Source organism: Colias philodice, chromosome 11 (assembly GCF_061535455.1).
Source record: "Colias philodice isolate Cphi_HAF_F1 chromosome 11, ilColPhil1 Martin Lab GWU primary, whole genome shotgun sequence".
In the NCBI taxonomy this organism is placed as follows: domain Eukaryota; kingdom Metazoa; phylum Arthropoda; class Insecta; order Lepidoptera; family Pieridae; genus Colias; species Colias philodice.
In genome coordinates, this window is record NC_143096.1 from 8,638,242 (window position 1) to 8,650,378 (window position 12,137).

At 33.6% G+C, this 12,137-nt stretch overlaps 1 protein-coding gene across 2 annotated transcripts in view; it reads right to left on the reverse strand.

The window, feature by feature from the left end:
- Positions 1–12,137, reverse strand: part of Nuak (Nuak family kinase 1) — a 49,362-nt gene that overhangs the window by 10,367 nt on the left and 26,858 nt on the right. For both annotated transcript variants that reach the window (XM_089701034.1, XM_089701033.1), the window contains exons 3-18: positions 10,407–10,606; positions 10,086–10,194; positions 9,906–10,014; positions 9,677–9,796; positions 9,135–9,267; positions 8,739–8,817; positions 8,097–8,238; positions 7,158–7,269; positions 6,799–6,925; positions 3,917–3,998; positions 3,461–3,649; positions 2,925–3,051; positions 1,294–1,383; positions 1,101–1,213; positions 676–800; positions 263–363 (exon numbers count right to left, since the gene is read on the reverse strand). In XM_089701034.1, the coding sequence (XP_089557160.1) occupies positions 263–363; positions 676–800; positions 1,101–1,213; positions 1,294–1,383; positions 2,925–3,051; positions 3,461–3,649; positions 3,917–3,998; positions 6,799–6,925; positions 7,158–7,269; positions 8,097–8,238; positions 8,739–8,817; positions 9,135–9,267; positions 9,677–9,796; positions 9,906–10,014; positions 10,086–10,194; positions 10,407–10,606 (1,958 nt within the window). The remainder of the gene's footprint in view (positions 1–262; positions 364–675; positions 801–1,100; positions 1,214–1,293; positions 1,384–2,924; positions 3,052–3,460; positions 3,650–3,916; positions 3,999–6,798; positions 6,926–7,157; positions 7,270–8,096; positions 8,239–8,738; positions 8,818–9,134; positions 9,268–9,676; positions 9,797–9,905; positions 10,015–10,085; positions 10,195–10,406; positions 10,607–12,137) is intronic.

A 12,137-nucleotide genomic window follows, 5' to 3' on the forward strand; every position in this document is an offset into this window, starting at 1 on the left:
GCTTTACGGGCAAAACATACACGTCTCTGACATTGCATACGCTAACGTAGACTAGTAGACGTAGACAATAAATTTAAAAATATATTGTCATATATTCATAAATTTAATGCTGCATAAATGAAAAGGTTTAGACTACATAAGAGGTACAACTATATTTATTTATCACTTTATTATACATATTAAAAAATGCAAAAGTAATTAACAATCTCATACAGCTATATACTATACCAAATTATCATTCATTTATTTATAGAAAGCTCACCAGTTCGAATAGCAGTAGAAATGATGTCTCTAGCGGCGCGACGGCGGCTCTCCTCTCCAGCACGCTCCTCCACTAATTTCGCCATTGAACTTTGCAGGCTCCTGTACAAAATATAAAATGTTTTAATATATCTAAAACATGTTACACTAACCATGTCTGCATTGTAGAACACATTCATACATAATAATATAGACGCTTCAATGGAATAATTTATTATACGTTTATACATGTATATTTTCCTCATCATCACCTACCCTCACTTCTTTAAATATTGATTTATCCAATACCTATTTTGTCGTTTAATCGAGATTAAATAAACACACCAGATCTAGATCAAAGCTAGAAAGTTCTCATAATTTTAAATTCTAGACCTTATTCGTTGATTTAATTAAAAATATAAAAAAATTAAGAACCTTCTAGCATCCTGCAACAGCACAGCCGGGTCGACCGCAGTGGACGCATTTGCGGGTTCACTCTCCGTTTTCTTAATTCCACCTTTGTTCATTTGCGTTTGTTTCTCGTTGCTTTCGACTGGCGACTGAAAACATAATTATAAAACTATATATCAAAAACTATAAATAGAAACAAACTAATCATATTTTCTATTAATAGTAAACGGTCAAATAAGATCGATGTTTCACTTGTGTTAGACTCAAAATAACTATTTTGTCATATAGAAATGTATAACAGAAAAAGACAAGTGAGTAATGTAGAAAATATGACGATACTAAATATGTAACGAAAATATGGCATATTTGGCTAGGATCCAGTTCCTTATTATTAGTTAAATGTTACAATTATTATATTATTTTATATTTTTAATTATGTTAATTGTTACCTTGGGTGGTTCGATGCCGATTTGTTGCAAACGCACTGTTCCATTATCAAGTGGTTTGCTTGATAACTCGCGATCTTCACTTTGAGCTTTGGGCTTCGCGATTTTCGACACAACTGAAATAGTAATAAGGTTGTAATTAGATTGTATTAATAAGGAGTATCTATTAAATATATTTTCTCAATGTTTTACATACCTGGCTTAGAAACATTTCGTTTGATTTCTGGTGATGTGGTAAGAGATGCTCTTCTTTCGAATTGTTCCTTGAAGCTACCGACATGACCTCCTACAAGTATATTAAACCAGATATTAACCCGTGACGCGACCTACGTACAGGCGGTTGCTCGTAACTAAAACTGTACTGTAGTGTCCTGCGTACAACGACTGTTCATAACGCGGCCAATGACTTTGAAGGTCACCTGTAACTGCTTACAAGTGAATGTTTCCAGTATAAAAAATATTTGTCTATGCCTTATACATTTTTAATTCGAATCGGTACGACTCCGACGCTGGCAATAAAGACTAAAACCACAAAATAAAAAAAAAAAGTGAATCATTCATTTAGTTGCGTCATCCGCCATAGTTTGTGACATTTGTCTTGTTCAACGAATATTTGGATTGTGAATTATGCCGAGAGGAATAATTAGATGAGTGATAATTGAGACGTATATTACTGGAAATTTTACGTAGAATACGTTTATGATATTGGTTTTAGGGATATTTGAAGAATACTCAGTGAAAAAGTGTCTCAACTTTTCAGTGCGGAAGACGCAAAATGGCGCTTTTTTTCTTGTTTGTGAATAATGGAGATTTGTTATTATTCATAGTGAAATACGTTGTGTTAAATGTGTGAAAATATAAGTGAATGTATTTGGCAATCGTGTAGTGATATGAAAACGTGAATATGATCATTTGATGACTCAGCATTATCATGTAAGTGTTAGTATGTAAGCAATTAAAATTAAAACAAAAGAAAATCAATTTTTTATAATTTTATAGAAAAAATATATCGTCATGATTACATTTTTATGCTATAACTAGTTTCTTCCTCTTTCCAAAAATATATCATACATGGCATATAATTATAGAACAATAGGGTAACTAAAATTTTCAAACTCGGTAGTCATAAAAAAGCTAGATTTCGTGAACTCCCTTGACACTATCGGGATCGGTGCCGGCTGTGCGCCGGACGCGTAACGGGTTAAATCCTAATACTATTATAAAGGCGAAAGTTTGTAAGTATGCACGTATGGATGTATGGATGTTTGTTACTCTTTCACGTAAAATCTACTGAACCGATTATGTACAATGAAATTTAGCACACATATAAAGGGTAACTTGGATTAACACATAGGATAGGTTTTATCCCGGAAATCCCACGGGAACGGGAACTATGCGGGTTTTCCTTTGAAAATCTAGTGATACAAGTTTGGCATTCGATCAAAAAGTACAGAGGCTCAAAAGCAGACGAGTATGGGAAACTTCCTTTTACCTACGAAAGACTGTATCGTATCGTAATCTTAAGCATTGTTCCACCATTATTGAAGTGAAACTGCTTTATCGGGGTTGGAAAAAAATTTTGTGTAACATTTTTTTGTTACGCGCCATCTTTTTCTTATCCCTACCACGCGTGATTCGACGTATTTCTGTAAAGTTGTATATAGTAAATTATTTTTTGAAAAATAAGGTTATAAAGAAGTTCCACTTCTTACGTATGTACACTAGTACACGCACACATTTTTTTTTAATCATAGCAGATCAATCGCTGGTTCTTTAGAAGAAAATTCTTATCCTTAAGAAAAAATATGAATTAAATAAATAATTTACCTATAGACAATTTCTTTGGTTTAACTGGTGCGGGCGCTGGCGGAGTAGCTGGTTGTGCCGGCTGGGCTAGCGATAGAGATGTGAGCTTATCTGCGGCCGCTGATACCGTTGTTTTATTGTCTTCCACCTGTTAAAACAATAATGTTTACAATTTTATAGTAATAAAAAACTCAGGCCCCGGAATCACAGACACAATAGAAAATCTATTGTGTCGTGGACCGATCGGGCCGTTCGGGGCTCAATGGGTTAAATGATGGTTTGGTAAAAGATGGATCAAATTTTATTTTGACATAGACAGTATAAGTTGATGTTATTTATCTATACTTCTGTACTAATATTATAAGGAGGAAGATTTGTATGTGTTTGTAACAAATGGGCTCAAAAAGTACTGGACAAATTTAGATAAGAATAACACATGAGCTAAAGGAGAACTTGATTTTTCCCACGGGTGAAACCACGCGGCACACTTAGAATGTGTATAAGTCTTTTGGATATTCAAATTTAAAAAAAGTCTTAAAATATTTATCAGTAAATACCTTAGTTTCTTCCGGTTTCTCTGGAGCCGTGTCAATTTTAGCGGGTTTCTTTGGCGACACCACCTTCGGTTTCTCCTCATCTTTGGGCACATCTTTGATTTCAACGGTTGGCGCTTTGCTAAGTTCTACTGTGGCTGGCGCAGGCGTTATTGTCATAGTAGCCGACGATTTTAAAGATGGCTGTGGGGCCTGTATTATCAAAAATTTATCATAGTTTTTTATATTTCTCGTAGCAATAAGTATATGAAATTGTGACATTTTGATAACATTATTTTGACACATATTACACTTTCAAATACGCCATAAAAATTAATACACACTCTTGGGCTAATTCTAAAATTTCTCATAAGGTAAAAGGCAAAAGCTATTTCAGCAGTACTTAAAAAAGATGACTAAACTACATTATCTCACTTTTAAAACGTTTCTAGAAGTTTACAATAATTTCCCGGTATTTACCTCATCATTATAATACTGCTCGTCGTCAGGCACACTGGCCTCCTCCGGCAGTGCGGGCGGAGCGCCGGCGATACTCGCGCAACTGTACAATACAAGTATTTTATTTTATTAATTCTTTAAATAGCGCTTTTTTGTATTTAGTACATAGTTAATTGTGAGGAGAAATTAATAATTGACTTGTTTATTTAAATTAAAAAGCAACGTTTTACTTCAAAACTGCTACAAATGTTGGCAAATTTAATTTAGTATTATTGTTTCTAAATTTTTAAAATTTTAAAACACTGACCCACACGTGTCACTGACCCGCACGTGTCATAATATAGACATAATGTAATATAATATAGATTTGGAAATTTATATTTTTATTTTAAAGATAGGTATAACGCGAATCATGTAAAAAGAACGCTGGATGAAAGTGATGGGGTGTGTTTTGGCATGTATCGAGTTTAGCACGAAAGTTATTTGCTGCTTATTTTATTTTTGAAGTAGGCTCTCGAGTCGTGGCTTCGCAACTACATATTTGTTATTCTTATACCACCTCATAACACCAAATAGACCAATAAATCGCCAATGCGCAGCTTAACCGTCAGCGTTCTTTTTACATGACGCGACCTTATAATAGACTTTTTCAAGATTTCAGTTTTTCAATTATCCAGACTGTGTTAAAAATTAACATGTATGCATATTACTTATCTTCATGGGCGTAGCCACGGTGGGGCAGGGTGGGGCACTTGCCCCACCCTGGCTCTGACCTGGAAGGTACCTACCCAAATCTAAAAAACTTATCTAGGTACTGACAACAAAACTAATATCCGTTAAAAATTTCTCACTCGAAAGTTGTTGTCAGTCGACACAAAAAGTGGTTTAAATCATGTAACATAAAAGCTTGCGCTTCTATGTTACATGATTTAAACCACTTTTGGTGCCAGAAAAAGTAGTGTAGTACTGTTACCCCATTCAAAGCTGTTTTTTTTTAGCCAAATTCGCACTAAATTTCCCATCCAATTTCACTTTTGTTTTAGGTTAAGTTACTGACCATAAAAGCACAAAATGCTGACAGATCCAGGTGGAGCTACGCTCGCAATCTTACATAAAAGTTTTTATGAAAGATATATCTCCGGTATCGCGGAAACTATTTTTTTAAATGCAAAAAATATTGGGAATTTTTGTAGATAGTAAAATTTTACAAGGTATAAACCTTGTAAACTTTTTTGTAAAACTTTCCATTTACGATTTATGGCCTATTTAATGAGCCGATTAATCGTTTTTGGCAAGTAACTCTTTAAAGTTTAAACATTGGATTAATCAATGAAATGCATAGGCATTAATATATTGTATATATATATATATATATATATATATATATATATATATATACATATGCATTATCCATTTATTAAGATTACTTTATTTGAAACTTTTTTCTAATGCTTTTTGAGTTATTTAACGATTGGCGAAAAATAGAAAATTTCAAGGTACTTATGTATGTTTCGTATATATTTCGTACAACTAAATAATATTGAGTAGTTATTTTATATTCGGATGCAAGAATAAAATAAAAGAAAATGAAAGGAAAATATTTAAAAAAATGTATTAAATTTTTTTGTATATATGTACTTAAAAAAAATCAAAAATTTTGCATGCATTGGAAATTTCTTCTTCGTTTTCATTACATCCGTAAAAAAACTTTTGGCCTGTCACGTCACCCGCCGAGCGGCGGCATTTCTACATTATACGTAGAACAACTCAAAAAATATGTGCACTAAAAAAAAAATTCAAACAAAAGTTGTAGAGAATAAAGTGATCTAAAAACTATGTACCTACATACTTATTTTAACGAAAAACTGGTTCATTAAATAGGCCATAAACCGTAAATAGTAAGTTTTACAAAAAAGTTTACAGAGTATAAAAGATGCGAAATTTTACTTTCTACTAAAAAGTCGAAGTAACTTTTGCCCTAAAGTAGATAGTTTTCGAGATATCGGTCAAAAACTATAAGATTGCGAGCAAAGCTCCACCTGGATTTGTCAGCATTTTGTGTTTTTATGGTCAATAAGTGACCATTAACCTAAAACAAACATGAAATTGGATCGGAAGTGCAAGGTATTTACTGAGTTATGTCTACCATTTGAAATGGTTTATTTTTCCATTTAACTACATAGACATGTACCTACTAAACATGTCTACCTATATTTTATGGTAAAAAGGAATCTTAACATAATCGTATTAGAAAGATAAACTACATAATATAGGGATGAAATTTGCAACTTATACGGCTGTATCTTTTGTTTGTGTTGTTTTATTCATTATTATTTCAGATTGATACCGCCATGCGTTCTTGAAAAAAAAGGTATTTTTAGACAGACGGACAACAAAGTCTGCCTGTCTGTTTGTCTGTCAACACCCTTTTTCTCAAGAACGCGTGGATGTATCAAGCTGAAATTTATATCGAATACTCAAGTTTACGGTCTCTTAAAGCTGTGAAAAAATCAAACTTATAAGCCTACGCAATCAAAAGATACAGCCGTTTTATGCTGCAAATTATCGGAAATTTCGACATTCGCAAGGGAATCAAAACCTACATTGTACTTCCCGTGAACACAGAGTCTTGAAATTTGGTTAAAAGCAATGTCTTATAGCACAGATAAAGGAAAAATTGCTAAAACATACATTTTAGAGTTACAACATAATAAAAAGTAGGTTTATTCGGAGCCCTTGTTGCGCGAGTCCGACTCGCACTTGGCCGGGTTTTTTTTTGCCCCACCCTGTGCCCATGGCTGGCTACGCCCATGCTTATCTTAGTCATTGTCTTCTGAATATTTCTATATGGAATCTTAAATCTGTCGACAAATAATTAATTAAAATTGTATAAATCTATTCACCTGGCAACCCTCTCCTTCTTCCTTTGCAAGCCGCTCGCGGACATGGCAAGCTCGAGCTTCCTCTTGTTGTCGCTCGCGGAAACAATGGTGCGCGTCGGCGACGGTTTTATTGCGTCCTCGCCACCCTCTGTAATTTTATATATTATGTATTTATAACTTACATTAAGTTACCCAAAAAATGAGATTTATTAGCTTGATCTTAAATATGAATGAGTAAACAAAGTATTTACTAAATTGAACATGAATAAAACTTCTTTCTTCATTCGATAGTCAATATAATGCCACCCACTCCTAAACGCAAAGTTAGAAAATATCGACGAGCGAAAAGTATTAGTAACCCTAATACTTTACAAATGTACCTGCTACAAGTTCCAAAATTCGTTTCTCTGCCGAGTTGCTAGGCTCCACTGCCATCGAAGTGGAGCTCGTCAAATCTGTACAGCTCTCATCCGGTCCGCCTAGTTCTGTCTGCTATAGAAACAAAAAATAACAACACATATTTATAATAGATTTACATGTAAAATTTATTATTACAGGTCTATGAGTAAGAGGAATTTAAACAATTCAATAGAAAATTTAACGATTTTCATCATCATTATGCGTCCAAATGTATGTAAGAATACTTGTAGTTTAATACATTTTTATTATGTGTGTGCATACTCAGTGTTTGTTTGTGGAGCGTACGCATATGCGTATAAAAGCGCATAATATGTAAGAGCGTGCATGTATGCGTGTCTACTATTCATTTGTTAATACATTTATAGTTTTGTGTACATTCCCGTATCGCTGTACGCGTGTGTCGTCGTTCGCGCTGTTACGCTTGTGTGTGTGCATATGTGTGCTCATCCTAGAGCTTGCATGTGCATGTAGAATATATGTATAAGGTGTATACAGGGTGACTGGAAATTCGACGTGATCCTTCAAAGGGGTTATACTAGAGGTCATTTGCAACAAATTAAGTCGAGTTAACCAGGGGTCAAAAATGGATGGTTATTGAGTTATGATCCTTTTCTTTTTGAGGTGATGCAAGTTTCGGGCAAGCTTTTTTTTTTTAAAGTGATCGCTCATTCTTCGGCTTTCAAAAAATATCAATTGAATGTTAACAGTGTAGTAGTTTTTTCATAATTAATTGTTTTTAGTAAAAAGGCTGAAAATTTTATCAGTCATAGCTCAATAACCATCCATTTTTAACCCCTGGTTAACTGGACTTAATTTGTTGCAAATGACCTCTAGTATAATCCCTTTGAAAGATCACACCGAATTTCCAGTCACCCTGTAGTTTATGTACCTATACATACCTCATTCGGCACGACAACGCTATTCGAGTGTGAGGGCGCGGCGGGCGCGAGCGACAGCAGCAAGTCGAGTCGTACCGGCGTCTGCGCCGCTAGAGCTTCAGCCATCTCGAGACATGATGTCTCGCAGCCTGTGTTCACCCACCTGAAGAGCATTGTTTTAAATTATGCTCGATTGTTATAAATAGGTAATCAGTAGCTGTGACGGGTGAACCCGCAAAAGCAAGAATTTCTATAGCTTATGAGTTATTTTGATGCATAAGCTACACAGCCGAGTATTGTCATATTCTGATCAGTGATTTTGGCTTAGGCTGAAAGGTTTATGAGAAATAGTATTATTTATTTATAAGAATTTAAAAGGATGCTAATTAATTTATTGTTTGGGTAGCCATGTTTTTTATTATTTGAATAAATAAATAAGTTTCTTCAATATTTTCTCGTATAGAACTTGTATATTCTTTACAATAACTATCAAATACCTAAGATGATCCACATCCTATTAACTGCATTTATGCGAACAAATTCTTTGGCTACAATCCATTCTGTCTTTAATTGGATTAGGATTCTTACTACATCTACATTCTTACTACAATTCAAAGAGAAATGAGATTTAAAAAACATGCAATAATTACGAAAAAACCTTACGGATGGTCACAAATGTATACGATGTCGGCACGCTTCAACGGGTCCACCGTGAGCATGTCACGAATTAGCGGCGACGCGGCTGTAATTAATCACTTTTAATTGTTATGGATTCTGGTTTATGCGATTATCTAAGTAATTAACGGGTAGCTATGTGGCAACTGATCGCCTTCTTGGTAGTGGTTGCTGCGTGACCGTATAACGATCCTGTATTCGATTCATTTCATTAAAATATTAAAAAAGGGTGAGGAAATACTTCTCCGAGTAATAGACATACTCAATACAAAAAACTTGGAACAATTCAAAATTCAAGAGGTATAGTTTTCCAAATATAACCTAATTTTAATCTACTGTCTTTCTTCAATTTAAAGGTAGATTTATTACAAAGTGCATACTTACTAGACGGATTTTTAGGTTCATAATAATCTCCGTTGCTAATTTGTCGAACAAGACGTTTGAAGTTTGAGCCGTCGAACGGCATGGCACCATACACCAATGTGTACAGGAGCACTCCTAATGACCAACAGTCTACCTGAAAATGTATGAAGAATTAATTTTAGTTTGTGTAGTTCATACTATAAATAAATATAAATAATTTCTTTATTTTTTCCCACAATTCACCATCACATAATTTAGTTTATATGTACATTAAATAAAACGCGTAAAACTTTTCATCCATAAGCCAGAAGCTTTAATAAATAATTTACAAAGATTTTAAAAATGCCTATTTTAAGGAAAGTATACTATGTAAAAATTGTCCATATAGTGAATAAACTGCATTATGTGTAGGATCTCACTCTATTATTATTACGCATTTATTACGCAATTATACAAGACAAACCCAGCCTTAATATACTTAGGGAAGAAATTACATTGGATGATAAACGACCTGCAGGTGAGTTTGATAAACAAATTTCATATGAATTGGATAATGGACTCACTTCAGGACCAATATAAGGAGTTCCTTTAACGATTTCCGGCGACGCGTACAGCGGGGAGCCGCAGAACGTTGACAATAATGACGTCTCTTTGAACACATTGGAGAGACCGAAGTCCGCTATCTGTTCAAACATTTTTATATAAATTATTACATAATAAAAATACACGAATACACTAATAAAAATGTTTTCTTAATAGTGTATGTAAAAAACAGTTATGCTTATACTTTACCTTGGCACTGCCCGTGTCATCGAGTAACACATTTTCTAACTTTAAATCTCTATGGCAGATTTTATGTATATGGCAATAATATACAGCTGTTGCAATTTGACGAAATAACCTTAAAAAGAGGAATTATGTAAATAACTAATTCAGCATAAAAAAAAGGTATGTTTGGAATTGTATTCTAACCTTCTTGCTTCATCTTCTTCTAATACCTTTTTCTGACTTAGATAATCGTACAATTCACCACCGGAACAATATTCCATTACCAAAATCATCTTTTCACTATTTTCAAATACTGAAACAAACCAATATGTTCATTGTTCAATTGTCTAACATTGGCTCAAGGTTTGAGCAAAACAACATATCAAGAAGTATGTGAATAGAAGAACAATAGATTCGAGTTTGGGGTTAAGCTTTACAATGAAAATGAAAATCGACACTATTGCTGGCCGGTTATCTACCCCTTCAATTCTTTTATTCTTAATTAATCATGATTAAACTATATACCTTCGTATATATGTACAATATTCGGGTGCCTGACCGAAGACATAATCTGCACCTCTCGTCGAATGCGTACCAAGTCAGCTTCTGTTTCAATTTTACATTTCTTTATCGTCTTAATTGCCACCTCTTGTCCAGTCTTCTTGTTAATTCCCAATTGCACTTTTCCGTATGTACCTTGACCTAATTTCCTTACTATATCGAATCTGAAACAGAAAAGTTTCAAAACTTTAATTATTATATTGCTTTACAGTTTATTTACGCCAATAATTCCATGATTATCTTGCTTTATTTTAGATAGACTAGCGGTAATATGCACCTACGTCCTGCAACTTTTTATTTGCTGTACAGTTATATATTTTAACTTCTTGAAAATTATGGCTCAGCCATAAAATTGGGTGCAGAAAGTAGGCAACTGTGAACGAACTCTCATAACGTGAGTGGGACTCGTTTTTAATAATAAAACCGAGCCGACATTAACAGCAGAAGTATAGCAAATATTTGAAAATTGTTTTTTTGCTACAAAAATTTTTTTGAATTTAGTGAAAATATCAATTTATCACTATGATTGTGGGATGAAAGAAATTTACAAGCTGCAAAAATTCCTCTTACTTTATTTAAACATTTTGTATAACCTTTCTTAATTTTAACGATACCACACCCCGGACACTCCATACAAAATGATCGTTTTGACAGTCACACTGTAGAGACTGCAAATGTGTGTGTTAACGCTTTATGGTTGGCACATTTGTGACTAGCGTAAAAAAAAATTCGCGTTTTTCTGATGAAATACATCCGTAAACAGCACAATATCTAACCATTTTCTACGAAAAACGATAATCACAAATCCAAAATAATAAAATTACTTTAAGTCAATTTGATTAACGTTGTCAATCTTCGTTGCGTATCGTCCTTGCAGAAAAATATGGCCCATTTTATGTCTGATCGCGCGGGGGTGAGGTAAGTTTAATTTTGGCGGGAGGCGGAGAGTGTCCGTTCTGTAGCGTTTAGCTACTATTATGTATTCTGTGACGATACTTTAAAATTTTTGCCTGAGGCTAAGAGCAATCAATAAACCTTTATAAGTTATAACGGATAAAAAGCGCATTACACGGCCACTGAACTCGTGTTGTTGATAAAATTCTGTTTGTTTTTAACAATGTCACGTTGGTTGGTGAGTATCAATTGCACTTTATCTGACGCTAATGTTTGTGCTAAGTGCATATAGTGGCAAAATATAGGAGGTACTTAGCCTACAAACATGTAATGAATTGAAGACGGGAATCAAAGCGGCATCAGGTAACTATCATGTGATACGCCAATTATTTTATAGACATTTTAAGTAACTGTATAAGCACCTACCTAGGTATGTGACTTTTATACGTATGTCCCTTTAACGAGATTTAATATAATATTTATAAAAGGAAGTATACTTTAATTAGACATACGGCATCCAAATATATATGAATAATATTATGTATTCGTATAATAATTTTATCTTATTCAATATCAGTGTGTTTCCCTCTAAGTATATATTTATTTATGTTTATTATATAATATGTAATTGGTATGTATATCTGTTTATTTTATTTATGTATATGTATATTTATATATTGTGTATGTATATGTATAGTATATGTGATATTGTATATGGACATGTATTATTTAAGGTAGATATATATTATTATTTTTTTTTTGTTTTCTTGCTATTAATTATTCTTTTTCTGTTCTCGTCCC